This window comes from Panicum virgatum, chromosome 7N (assembly GCF_016808335.1).
Source record: "Panicum virgatum strain AP13 chromosome 7N, P.virgatum_v5, whole genome shotgun sequence".
NCBI classification, from domain to species: domain Eukaryota; kingdom Viridiplantae; phylum Streptophyta; class Magnoliopsida; order Poales; family Poaceae; genus Panicum; species Panicum virgatum.
The window spans coordinates 36343017-36355302 of NC_053151.1; the positions used below are offsets into that span (position 1 = coordinate 36343017).

The window sequence follows — 12286 nt, forward strand, 5'->3', positions numbered from 1 at the left end:
CGGATGGCATTTGGTTGATTGCATTTTTTAGCTCTTCTTCCGTGAAGGGTGTGTCTAATCCTCTCAGATCATGCTGCGTAATGTCGATGGTGTCCCAGTTCAAATCAGTGGATCGTTGAGGTGGTCGGCCCATTATTTCGCCGAAGTGTGTTTGGGCCACCGCGACCTTCTCATCATGCGTAACTGCCCAGCCTATTCCATTTTGCAGTCTCTGTATATAATTTTTCCTTCTTCTTGCATTTGCCCTCCTATGAAAAAATTTTGTGTTGGCATCACCTAGTTTGAGATTTGTTATTCTTGACACTTGCTTTTTCCTAGCTCTTTCAACTGCCGCTAGGCCCAAGACCCGGACCTTCAGTTTCTTTCTCAACTGTAGTTCTTCTTCGGACAGTTGGCGGTGTTCTTGTGCTATGTCGAGCCTTAAAATAATCTCAAGCGCCATATGTAGCTGCAGCTTTGCATCTGAAATAAGTGAGTTACTCACCTGCACTTTACCACGCATGAAATTGAAAAGTGGTAACGGATCCTAGCCTTACTTTTATCCTAAAAAAAATCTGATCAGTAGTTCGAGTTTACAGGGCTTTCTTGCCTTGCTAGGAAACCGGATTACAGTGTGCTAAGCAGTTTCAGGCTTTCAGCTAACACAAGATTTTGGTGTGCGTCGGGCGCGAGGCAGCACCGTACGCCACAGCACCGGGTGAGCAGGCATTCAGCGTGTCACAATGCAAGCAATGGAATATCAGATGGAAATGATGTATTTGCTTCTGCGGACCCACCGTTTGGATGCTTACAAATGAATTTGATTCTAGTAATCAGATTCCATTTCAATTTCCAACTGGAAATGAATCTGATGGAATGTGATTCAATACTAATGTTTTTGTTTGGATAATATGGAATCCTTTTTCCATGGATTAAATTACATATCCTGTTCGGATGACTAAACATGGAATCTTTTCAAGACTGAAACAATATGGCAAAATAACTGTCCAATCTCCAAAAATCATTTAAAATCGTTTTCATATCACCCACAGACCCACAATATGCCTCCAAGGCCTCTTAAACAAAAGGTTAACTTGTGCAGGAGTCCAGCAAAAGGTGACACTGAAAACATCGTAGACCATTATTGTAAAGAATGATTCAATAAAATCATCAATAAAAGTCCTTCGACTCTTGACAGGACAAGCAACCTCAAGGAACGATGACAATCAAGTGGACAGCTGAGAACTCAAACCAAAAGTTTCACCAGAACGGATCAGCAACAGTCAATTAACCAAGGAAAATGGGCCAGAAAATCACTTCACACAACGGTTCTCCACGAAGCTACACTTTCCTTTCTTTGTACAGTGTATGTACCAAGTAGTACAAATGAAGCCCACACTCATAAAAATTCTCCACAAGCTACCAAATGAAAAAGAAAGAAAGAAAAAGAATAAACAGGGAATACATAATCACACGGGGCAAAAACCAGGAGCTCCCACAGAAGGGAGGCGCTTGTTTATACTATACACATACACAAACAAATGACGAGGAAAACAGCCTACCAAAGAAATGCTTATATAGACCACAAATAATAACAAATGCCACGTCTCATTGGTTAGAATCAATCGGTTTGCCAGACCTCGCCTGTGAAATCCGGTTAGCATAGATGGTTACTAGGCGCAGCTGCGTGCTGCTAAGCCCTTCCAAGTACGGAGCGAATGCTTTCCCAAGCATGATGTAGATATCCACCAGGCAGAACACAACAGTCTAGAGTGAAAAAGAAAATATTTCAAATGATCAGGTATGGATGACAGGAGAAATGAATTATGAACAGATTTAGGGAATCAAGGCAGATGAAAAGGTCTGTAAGCAATAAAAATGCCATGTACAGAGAAGAGGAAAAATATATCACATCTTATCTAGGGCCTCGATGGTACCTACCTTTCGAACATCTGGACTTTGGTTGTTAAAAGCATCAAACAGCGCGGGCAAAAATGTAGGTAATTGATCGATCAATTCCTCTTGGGAAAGGCGTCCAACAAGCTGCACAATTGTCACAAGAAAACTGTCAACAATGTGTGCACAAGCCAGAGCAACTTTAACAATGACAAAACTAACCTTAAGTACATTTTGATACATATTATTCCTTCAATGGGACTGATTTTAAATTAACATGATTTATAAATTAACATGATTTATCAGACTATTAGTTCATTTACCTCCAATCAGCAAATGTGATGCACTCTTCAATGTCACATATGCTAGAATTAACAACAATTGTGGCTAAAGCTTCCATGCGAAGAACATTAGTTGTGGAACTGGCAAGAAAACATGACACAAGCGACTAGGGTAACTAAAATGAAATGAGTGCAGTATTGGTTTTTGGTGAAGCAAAGAGGTAGGACTGTCAGGTCCATTTTAAGACAAAGCAATACTATGACCTCAAATTTATAATCGAGATTGAATACACTATCACATGATGCTCTCTCCACAAAATCAAAGATGCACCAGACTTGGGAACTTCTTTCGTTAGATTTCCATGACATTTATGTTATGTCATTCAAATTACAGGGAAATAATAAAATAGCAATACCAAATGCATATATGAGATACCTTTGTCAAACAGTTGATACACACAACAAGTATCTTCTCATCATCACTGACTAATAAAGGTACTATAACCTGTATTAGAACCAAATACCATCAAACCAAAAGTATAGTAAATTGCAATCAGTAGAAAGGAAGCAAATACAGTACATAAGGTCAAATATTTGTACGTACAGCAAGACATCTGAAAGGATCATATTTTGCCAACAGAACATTTAAGCATTGGTTTGCCTCATTTGAAATCTGCACAGCAACAAAGAAACTTTTAACACAAAGCGATCGAGTCTGCGAATTATAATGGGTAAAATGAAGGAAGGTAATACCTTAGCCACAACATCTTTGGTTACATGAAGGAGCTTCTCGAGAACAATCTCAATAGAGTCTTCAATTGCATCTTTCTGGCAGAAATATTTGTTAGTAATGTAAAAAGGGGGAGTCAATCAACTAGCCAATCCTGTTCATGTTCACAAAATGTGAAAATCGGACCTGATTGTTGAGCATCTCAGTAATTAGGGACAGAGCAAGCTCCCTCGTGGATGAATCAGAGTCATCCAATACCTCAAGCACAGTCGTTAAGATTTGATTGAAGTACTGTTGCAAGATTGAAAGGCTGGCATTAGAAAGCAAAGAATAGACTGAGACCCACATCTAGATTACTTTGTACTTAACCTATGTAATTTAAAATATCTAGTACATTAAACACTGAGCGCACTAGACAAAGAGAATAAAAAACAAAACAATGAAAGAAGGAGGGTGCAAAATTCTTTCAAGGACTTCAGTTTCTAGGTTCAAACTCTCAGTAGCCATCGGCCTAGGTCATGCGACGTATGGTAAGGTTTTCGGACAACAGATCAAACTTCACTAATGAACAAGCAATGAGAGTACTGAAAAGTTGGGCTTGTACATGAGAATCAGATCAAAGGGCGGTATAAATACAAACCAAATATGTTCACCAAAACTAAACAATGTTTTCAAAGGAAAACCAAGCTTCACCTAATCTAAGCTTCAGAAGTAAACACATTTTTAGATACTAAGCTACATGCAAACTGTTGAAATATTTATTGATTCCATCATATTTTGCAGGATCTTCCATTCTTCCCCGAAAGTTTTCTTAAAGAAGATTAAAAGGTTTCATCATGGAATTAAAACAGAAGCGATCCAGGAGAATGAACAAACTGAGAAATCAATAGGAAAATGAGTTTAGTTAACATAAGAAACATTTTGTAAGATAATTAATCATCAGGTTGCAAACCTTTGCCCAAATGGAGCTGTTGTTATCGAGGGAAGCATCAACCAACCGTTGCAGCGCTTCCCGCTTTTCCGAGCTTGAAACTTCAGTATCGTTGCTTACCTATAAAGTTGATACTCATAAGTTACAGGTAAGAAAAGAAACACAATCACGGGTCAGGGTGGATTGTCAGTGAAAGTTACTGGTACCTGATGAAGAAGTTGTGGTATGCTTAGACCATTGTCAGTGTGCAGGCTGGTCTTTATAGAACTAAGACTCACAATCATGTCTCCCTCTTGAACACTTTCTTCAGTAGTTGAGCCAACAGTATTATGCCCATCAGAAGTAAGAAACCGGCTGAAATCTAACCGAGGAGTACCGCTAGCAGTTTCACCATCTAAGGAGGCATCAGTTTTTTCAGGGTAGTTTGTCCAAGTGCGAGCAGCTTCCACAACTGAACTACTGTTATTCTTCAGCTCTCTGCTCCTAGTTAAATGAGCTTCAGTTCCTGTTGATGGTTCTAAGCTTTGAACAGCATGATCCATGCTCATATCAGAAGTTGTTCGACCTATAGAGAAATTGTGCGGAGTAGATTCTTGCATTGTACTACTGGTCTTCTTTCCCCCTTCAGCGTCAAGGGAACTAGAAGAATACCGCCCAAAAGGATAGCTCTTCTTGGATGTGAGTGCATAGCCATCTTCCGAAGAAGTACCAAAATCTGCCTGGTCATAAGATTTGGGGCGTGGACGTTCTTTCTTGCTCTGCAAGTAGTTCACCAGATCAACCTCAATACGAGGTGTTTTGATTTTCAGGGCTCGCCTCAAGAGGTTTTGATCTTCAACTGATAAACTGAGAATAAAATTTAGCACTGCAGTTGAATCGAAGTGGGAATAAACAGCTATGATACCAGAAATAGATGCCTCCTTCAATTTTGCATTCTTTTCATTTACTAAAGGTGCCAATTTCGAAAGCCATAGTTTGAGGAAGCCGCTGTTACTATAACCATCAGAATCTACAGTGTACTTGCTGAATGATTTGTTTGCGAACTCAAGAACAGCCAATTTTGCCTTCGGGGATCTCTGTTCATCTAATGAGCGCACTAGCGCAGGTAGCAACATATCAATAGCATATGTCCGACCAACAATATCCAATGTTGAGGAACATGGTTTTTTCACCAACTCTTTTGGATCAATAAGCCGTGAAAATACATATGGCAATATCCGCTCAACATAACTTTCAAATGGCTTCTTGCAAGCTGGGATAATCTCTGCAAGTGTAGTGAAAGCTGCCTGTGCAACCTTATGATGAGGATCATCCAAATGACGGAAGAAGAGCTTCATGACCTTCTCAAAATTTTGGGTGATTTCTTGAATTCCTTTCTGGCCTTGTTGCAATAAATTCCGAATAAAATCAAAAGCTGAAACTCTTGCTACCCAGTCGGAACTAGGGCTGAGACCCTCAGAAAGTGCGTCATTTAGAGAAGCCAGAGAATCTGTATAGCCAGACACATCACCAGATGGTACATGGTTGTCATCAAAGCTGTGTCTGCCACTGGCAGAAGCCCTTGACATTACTTGCTTGCGCAGAAGAGGTCTTTGGAAATTTGGGACATGGCTATTATGTGAATCTCTGTGGGTGGCATCCCTATAAGGCATATCAATATAGTTTTTCTCTAAGTGCATTTGAGGGATTCGTCTAGCTGAACGAATATCATAACTCTCATCGATGCGGCCGCCTTCTTGAAGCCTATCCGAAGATCTTCTTGAGTAAGGCAATGACAAGCCAGACATGGACTCAGATGACATACTACTCAAATACGGTGATCTTGATCGCTCTTTGGTGGCCAATTGTGGTGTCATTGTATCCAATAAGCGGGAACCTCCATTTCGTGAACTAGCAGCAGTGATGGCAGGAAGGGATGAATCCAGCAATGCTGAGTTCTGCAATGATAAAACATTTGATGCTGGTGCTGCAAGTGGCACAGGAGGATCACGAGATGATGGAGGATCAACTCCTGCACTAGGATTAAAAGCAAATAAGAAAATGAAATTTCTATAGTATCATTGGGAAAACAGAAACAATAAAGTTGTTCTGTGTTGCAGAAAAAACACCCCCTCTGTTTTTTGTTCATTTTCGGAAAGGCATATTCTCATTTTATTGCATATTTATTTAGGTCCTTATTCCTTGTTTGCCCTTATTTATCGCACCATATCCCTATACATTCAAAAGAAATGTTCACACTAACTATTCTTCCTCCTAATTATGACACAGTAAAATAGGGTAGTATACTCATTTTATCTCATTGTCTTGGTTTTCATAAAACCTTTTGGCTAACCCATGCACGTACTGAAAACAGAGGAAGTATAACATCAAAAGATAATTTCTTGATAGCAATTTACGACTAAGCAGTTTAACTATACCAAGATCCAAGCTTGTGGAGCGTGCAGTGGAGAAATTTTGCCCTGATATACTGACACCTTTCAGCAAACTCTCAATGGCAGAAACTTTTTCTTTACTTGAGTTAAGCACACTCTCAAGGCTTCTTTCAGAACTTCTGCCAATTGTCTTGGACTGTGATAACCGAAGACTGTTTGATGAAAAAGATGAATCTGAAGAAATAGCTGCACTCTTGTCCATTGCAACAATAGCTGAAGTGCCATATCCAGGTACATGTGTACCACTGGCATGAGGTGGAGCACGAGAAGGCTGTGCAACCCTATCACGCAATGAGGGAGAAGCATACCTTTTGTGCACACCACCATCTTCATCATTAATTATCTGCAATTTTTCCAATTAAAGAATGCAAAGCAAGTATTTGTTTCTCTAGAATATGAATCTAAGAGGAGTTCGAGAGAAAAAAAATGAATTTAAGAGGAAGGGTGCAAAATGGAGCAGAATGGCATACCCTCTGTATCGCAGGATCGAATGACATAAAAAGCCGGCGTGAGCGCTCGGGCCATGTCTTTGCGAACATTCTATAGCAAGTTCTTGCAGTTGCGCGAACCTAGAATTGAGAAAACACAATGAAACACTAAAGGGGTAATCAAGGAAAAAGTATGAACTAAATCGATGATCCAAGGAATATGCACTTTCTCACAAGACCAATTACATAAAGCACAAACATGGAATTAGAACTCCATTTTGCCACATCTACATTTGCCTTTCTTGTGACATGCAATGCCAGCACACCAGTCTGGTAAAGTAGGACAGAAGGAAATAATGCTCACATGTATGTGGCTGCAAATATTTTTAACCATACTTTGAGCATCAGATCATTGTGTTTGTTTATTACAAATTGTGAAGTGTGAACAGAAACCAACATGTATTGCTTGTTGCTGGGCCAAGGAAATCAAATTATTTTATAGTGGAATCCATAAGCAATCTGCAGGCAGATTGCAACCAAGGACACAATAGAAAGAGAGATCAGCCAGGGGTTAGTGAAAAATACTTCTTTTTTTTATAAATGGCTCATTTCTGTGCAAAAAGAAACATGCCATGGTAGCAACAAAGTGCAGAAAAGTGATCCTACCTCACTCATCGCATCTGCTACACAGCATTTTATCATATCTTCATATAAATCAGCTGACCGTTGTATCTCTGGGGCATCAGCCCAATACTCCAGTACCAGAAGTGCATACTCACAGCATCTGGAATAGGGGTAAGTAAATTTGAAAACCTTGCAGGAAAATTGCCAATGAACAATGTGAAAAACAGTCAAACATGTGTACCTTGCACGGAGGATTGCACTCCGGTCATTCTTTGCAGTGTCAACTATGCGAGGAAGAATCCTTGCAACTTTGCAATTCCGCAGGATCTGCAAAATATTCCATATTAGCAAATAGGTGAAAACAAATGACATTCATTAAGTACAACATGTAGACAAACAAAAAAGTAACTCACAGTTTTAATACATGTGTCTGCAGATTCAGCGATTACAAGCACTGTTATGACAACAAGCTTAAAAAGCATCTGAAAGATTCAAACAAATGTTAGGTTTTGTTTCAAAAGTTATATGGGAGAATAGAAGATTGGGCATGCAGTTACCGGGATAAATAGTTCAGCACATGGCTCAAAATCACCAAGGAGTTCTTTGGATAGTATATTAAGTAGATGGCATGCCTGGGTATAGAAACACGAGAGTGAGAAAGTTTCCAACTTGAAGAAAACTCAAAATGTCAAGTAAATTCGTATTGTGTAACAGAAAAGGAAAAGTAACAGATTTCTAGAAAAATATTCTTCAGAAAATGAAAGAAGAATAATTGAACAAATGTTAACCAAAGATACCTGTTTTACAATGCTAGAACGTCGATCAGACAGCTGAGTGGACAATGGAGGAATCAGTTGCTTCAAGAGCATAAGAAATGAGGGATAATCAATTGCACCTGACAAAATCACAATACAGAAAGATAAAACTTGAATTTCTTTTAGGAAAACAAATAATGCATGCAAGATCATATTAGCAATGAATAGCGTGTATCTCTCATGGTGAAGATTCAGAGTGGCAAATTAAATCACATCCTCTTTGCAGGTAACTTCAATTAAATCCTCAAAACTGTAAGTTCAACTATGAAGTATGAATATATCTTATTCACCAAATTACAAAAAGGATATTTAACATCACATTGATTCTAAATATGGAATTCCTATTTATTTCACCTTGGTTCTAATTTTAAAAACTTGAAATAAATCAGGAAAGGCACACATTTGTAAATAAATAAGGAAAATGACACTACATTTTTTCATTCTAGCCTGCCTAGCAATTTTCCTTTCCTGGATATATAAATATTTTCTAAACTTTGCAGACAAGACATACTGCAACACACTATTTACAGAGATACTTATGGCCTAGTAAAACTGCATAATGCATTATTTAGGAATAATGGTATGTACACAGAAAATCAACCTCCATAAACGAGGGCTTCAATCCTTTGTATGGCAGCAATACGTAAAGACCAATCCTTTTCTGGAACAAGGGTAGCTGCAATCTTCTCAAACTCCCGAAGTAATTCTTTCTCAGAATGAACTTTTATTGGCTCCACAGGTTTTTCTGTTATGTCAGTGTCACCTTAAATGACACGAGAAATTACATGTGAGAAAATATATGTATACTTGTATGTGTGGCAGGGAGTAAAGACCAGAATACTCATACACACTGGCAAACCATGACTTAAGATGCAGACTGTAACAGATCTAGTTTAACCAAAAATCTAACTTATTCGAAAATATCACCTATCTTGTCATAGGATGCGTGTACAGTTTCAGGAAAGACAGCCCAACTGATGAAGACACGCTGATGCTATGTTTATAAATTAACAATATACAAATGTTATGGGGATGCAATTATTGGAACAAAATAACGACGGTGAAAAGGTGAATTTTATTTAGTATCAGAAACCAAATTATAATTGTGATTGTTAACAAAATTCAGAACTAGTACAGGATATGCAGCACAATGTTGCCTGTATGCCTGGTGCTGCTTGGAAAAATTAGTCTCTTCTTGGTTGACTACACATATAATCATGACAGGCTGAAAGCATTTGGACATGAAATATGCCACGAGCACGCAGCAAGAGAAAAAAAAAACATGCTTCAACTATGTCCAAGCTTGCACTTACAGTCCACAAAAAAATACATTTAATCCTCATGTGCAAAATACAAAAAAACTCAGCGATATATAGAAATTACCTCCAAATAGCGTACTTTCCCTTGGTATGCTTTTTGTCCTTGGGCTGCCTCTTTTCGGATTAGCACTAACAGATCTAGACTCTGCTGCCTTGTATTGCATTGCAGTATCAGATGATCGAACCTTTGGTTCTATTTTATCCAACCTATAATTTATTTCTTTTAGCTGCAGGCACCAAACAATAAAGATTAGAGTACTCTAGCTGTGCTGATTTGCAGATAAAAAGTAAACATGAGGATATAATCATCTTAATCAGGAGTTTCCTAGTTCAACTACTAAAACTAGCAATAAAAGTACCATGTAAGAAGGCAGATTATGGCGCTGCAACTCTTCATGAAATTGTGAACCCATATGCTTGTACATCTCCTGTAGTGAAAAACAAATGGTATGGGTTACTACATAAATTTGTACTGCCTAGATAACAGGCAATGTCCCAACTAATCGGTGTGACCGATTTCCACAGTTAACCAAAGAATATAACTAATGCTTAGATCAAATAAAAATAGATGAAACTGGGTGCAAGGGACTAAAATGAATCAACTAGAACTCTAGAAGCAAAGGGGCTTGGAGCTACATTCAGTGTAAGATGCAAGAAATGATTCAGTCTCCAGCTTGCAAAAAATGGGATGGAACTATTGAGAAATTAAACTGCGTGAAGAATTAAAAGAAAAACTGACGTACAGTCAAGCATAGAGCATAAAATCACTGGTACAAAAAAAAAGTGTCAGTGCAGGTCTACACAGTATTAAATATGGAATCTACCAACCTCAATACAAGATATTGCAGCATCTCTAACACTTTGGTTTGAATCATTCATCAATTGCAGGACCTGCAGAGACAGAAAATCTTAGGGCCACTGGCTATAGCGTGCAGAAGGATATAAATTTCGATCTATGATTCTATAAATAAATGGAATAAACATCAACCATCTCAAAGTATTGACATACAGGTGAAAGCAAAACTCGTTGCAAGGAAATCTCTGTAGATGCAAATAGCCCAACTGCAGTGGCAACCGTACGTACAAACTCTTCTCGCACCCTCCAACTTTTATGTGTCCATGCATAATTTCCAGCTCTTTCAACGATTATTGTTGGCGAAGAAACCTGAGATTTAGACAAAACCGAAATATAGCTCACCACAGTGGTCTAGAACTTTAGAACTAGTTAGTAGTCAAGAATGATTGGCTTGAATGTTTGATAATCCAAGGACAAAAGTAGATATACAACAGTATCTTATAGCACTGTAATTGAGCTGTGACTAGTAAGAAATAGTATCAGGATTCAGAAGTTATTTACATTGCAAGAGCCAAAGACTGAAGTGCTGAGATATTTAATGAAAAATCACATCTTTAATAGGCATTCTAGTTCCAATGCTAAGTGGTAAATTATAAAGAATGAACTTTACATGCTCTAGTATCAAACTGTACACAGGAAAACAGGTAAGTACTTCAATCAAACCCCAGAATTATCTTTGTTACAACCAAATTCATCAAAGAATAAGATGCACCCCTGGAAGTCGAACTTCAGAACAATTCACAAGCTCAAGAGCAAAGGGTTCCTGCAAAAGTTAACCTATTGATTCATTTAAATGTTACATTGCCAACCTATTACGGTCCGCCAAGCAGAACTTTGCATTTCTCAGTTCAGCGCAGCTCTGCAACTTCGATGTGTACCGTGCCCCACCTGACCTACCCAAAAAAGCAAACCCTGCATCTCCGGCTGCTCAACCTATCAGCTCGAATTCGCAACGTAATCGAGCTTCCAAACCACACGCATTCCCCAGGAGAGCTTACAGGCTACCGAGAGCACCGTCGAAGGGAGCTCACCTCCATGAGCGTGATGAGGAGCTGGCGCGCGGCATCGCGGACGGGCTGCTTGCCGTCCCCGAGGCGCTCGACGGCGGCCGGGACGAGGGCGTTGAGGTGGATCTTGAAGTGCTCGCCGGCGACGACGGCGGCGGCGGAGAGCGCCTGGAGGCCGCCCTGGGCGATGCGGAAGTTGGCGTCCCGCGTCAGATCCATGCAGGTGTCCACCAGCGCGGTGACCTCGGCCCCCGTGAGCCCGCGGCGCGCCGCGGCGTCGAGCGCCTCGTGCAGCCGCTCGACCCCCGCCAGGCGCTCCTTGGTGTCCTTGGCGCGCGCCGCCTCCAGCGCCGCCTCCATTGTCCCCGCGCGCTCGGGGGCTCCGGCGGCCCCGCCACGGGTGGGGAGAGCTCTAGGGTTCCCTGCCGGGGGGGATGGACCGGCGGCGAGGGGGGACGGCGAGAGTGGCCGGATCTGAGGAGGGAGGGGACGGGGGGAGGTGGGGGGAGTGACAGGGAGCGCCCACAGCGAGACGAACACCAGATGCTAGGGTGGTTGGGGGGCTTTAGGTGGCCTTTGTTCGCTTACCCCCCTGACATTTTGTATCCTTCGCACCTGGGGGCCTTGCGTACAAGCCTCCGTATGAAACCGAACAGCCTGAACTGGACTCCGGGAGACCGGAGCGGTGGGCCCCTCCGACGAAGAAGGAAATCGAGGCAAACGCCGGTGCCGCGTCGAAATTTGGCCGAATTTTAAACGGTATTTTCCCTTCCTTTTTTCAAAAGCCACAGTTCGGGGAACCGGGGGGCAAGCAGAGCAGAGCGCAGAGGAATGAATGGGTATTTTCCGAATTCTCTTTTGGAGCCGCTCTGTTTCGTTTCGGCTTGGCGACAACGCTGGCACGACCCAAACAAATCCGTTTTCAGCAGACCCTTAGGGCATGTACAACAACAATTATTACGCCGTCTATTAGCGGTTAATTGGGATT

At 40.7% G+C, this 12286-nt stretch overlaps 1 protein-coding gene across 1 annotated transcript; it reads right to left on the minus strand.

The window, feature by feature from the left end:
• Positions 1–1266: 1266 nt before the first annotated feature.
• On the minus strand, positions 1267–11818 carry LOC120683060 (CLIP-associated protein-like). The gene is made up of 21 exons (XM_039965075.1): positions 11323–11818; positions 10445–10600; positions 10264–10326; positions 9795–9863; positions 9500–9662; positions 8718–8879; positions 8099–8196; positions 7859–7933; positions 7715–7783; positions 7543–7628; positions 7344–7461; positions 6720–6818; positions 6235–6592; positions 4024–5828; positions 3839–3937; positions 3073–3177; positions 2910–2984; positions 2761–2829; positions 2593–2661; positions 1921–2022; positions 1267–1746 (listed from the first exon to the last, which is right to left on the minus strand). The coding sequence occupies exons 1-21, from the start codon at positions 11656–11658 to the stop codon at positions 1588–1590; spliced, it is 4335 nt and encodes a 1444-aa protein (XP_039821009.1). The 5' UTR covers positions 11659–11818; the 3' UTR covers positions 1267–1587.
• Between the last annotated feature and the right edge of the window lie 468 nt (positions 11819–12286).

Excerpts from the sequence above, each read along its gene's own strand:
- LOC120683060 (XM_039965075.1), bottom strand. The coding sequence starts at position 11,658 with ATGGAGGCGGCGCTGGAGGCGGCGCGCGCCAAGGACACCAAGGAGCGC. Across the intron at positions 7,629-7,714 it reads CAGACACATGTATTAAAACT|ATCCTGCGGAATTGCAAAGT; the intron begins GTGAGTTACTTT and ends AATATTTTGCAG. Across the intron at positions 7,462-7,542 it reads AGTGCAATCCTCCGTGCAAG|ATGCTGTGAGTATGCACTTC; the intron begins GTACACATGTTT and ends CCCCTATTCCAG.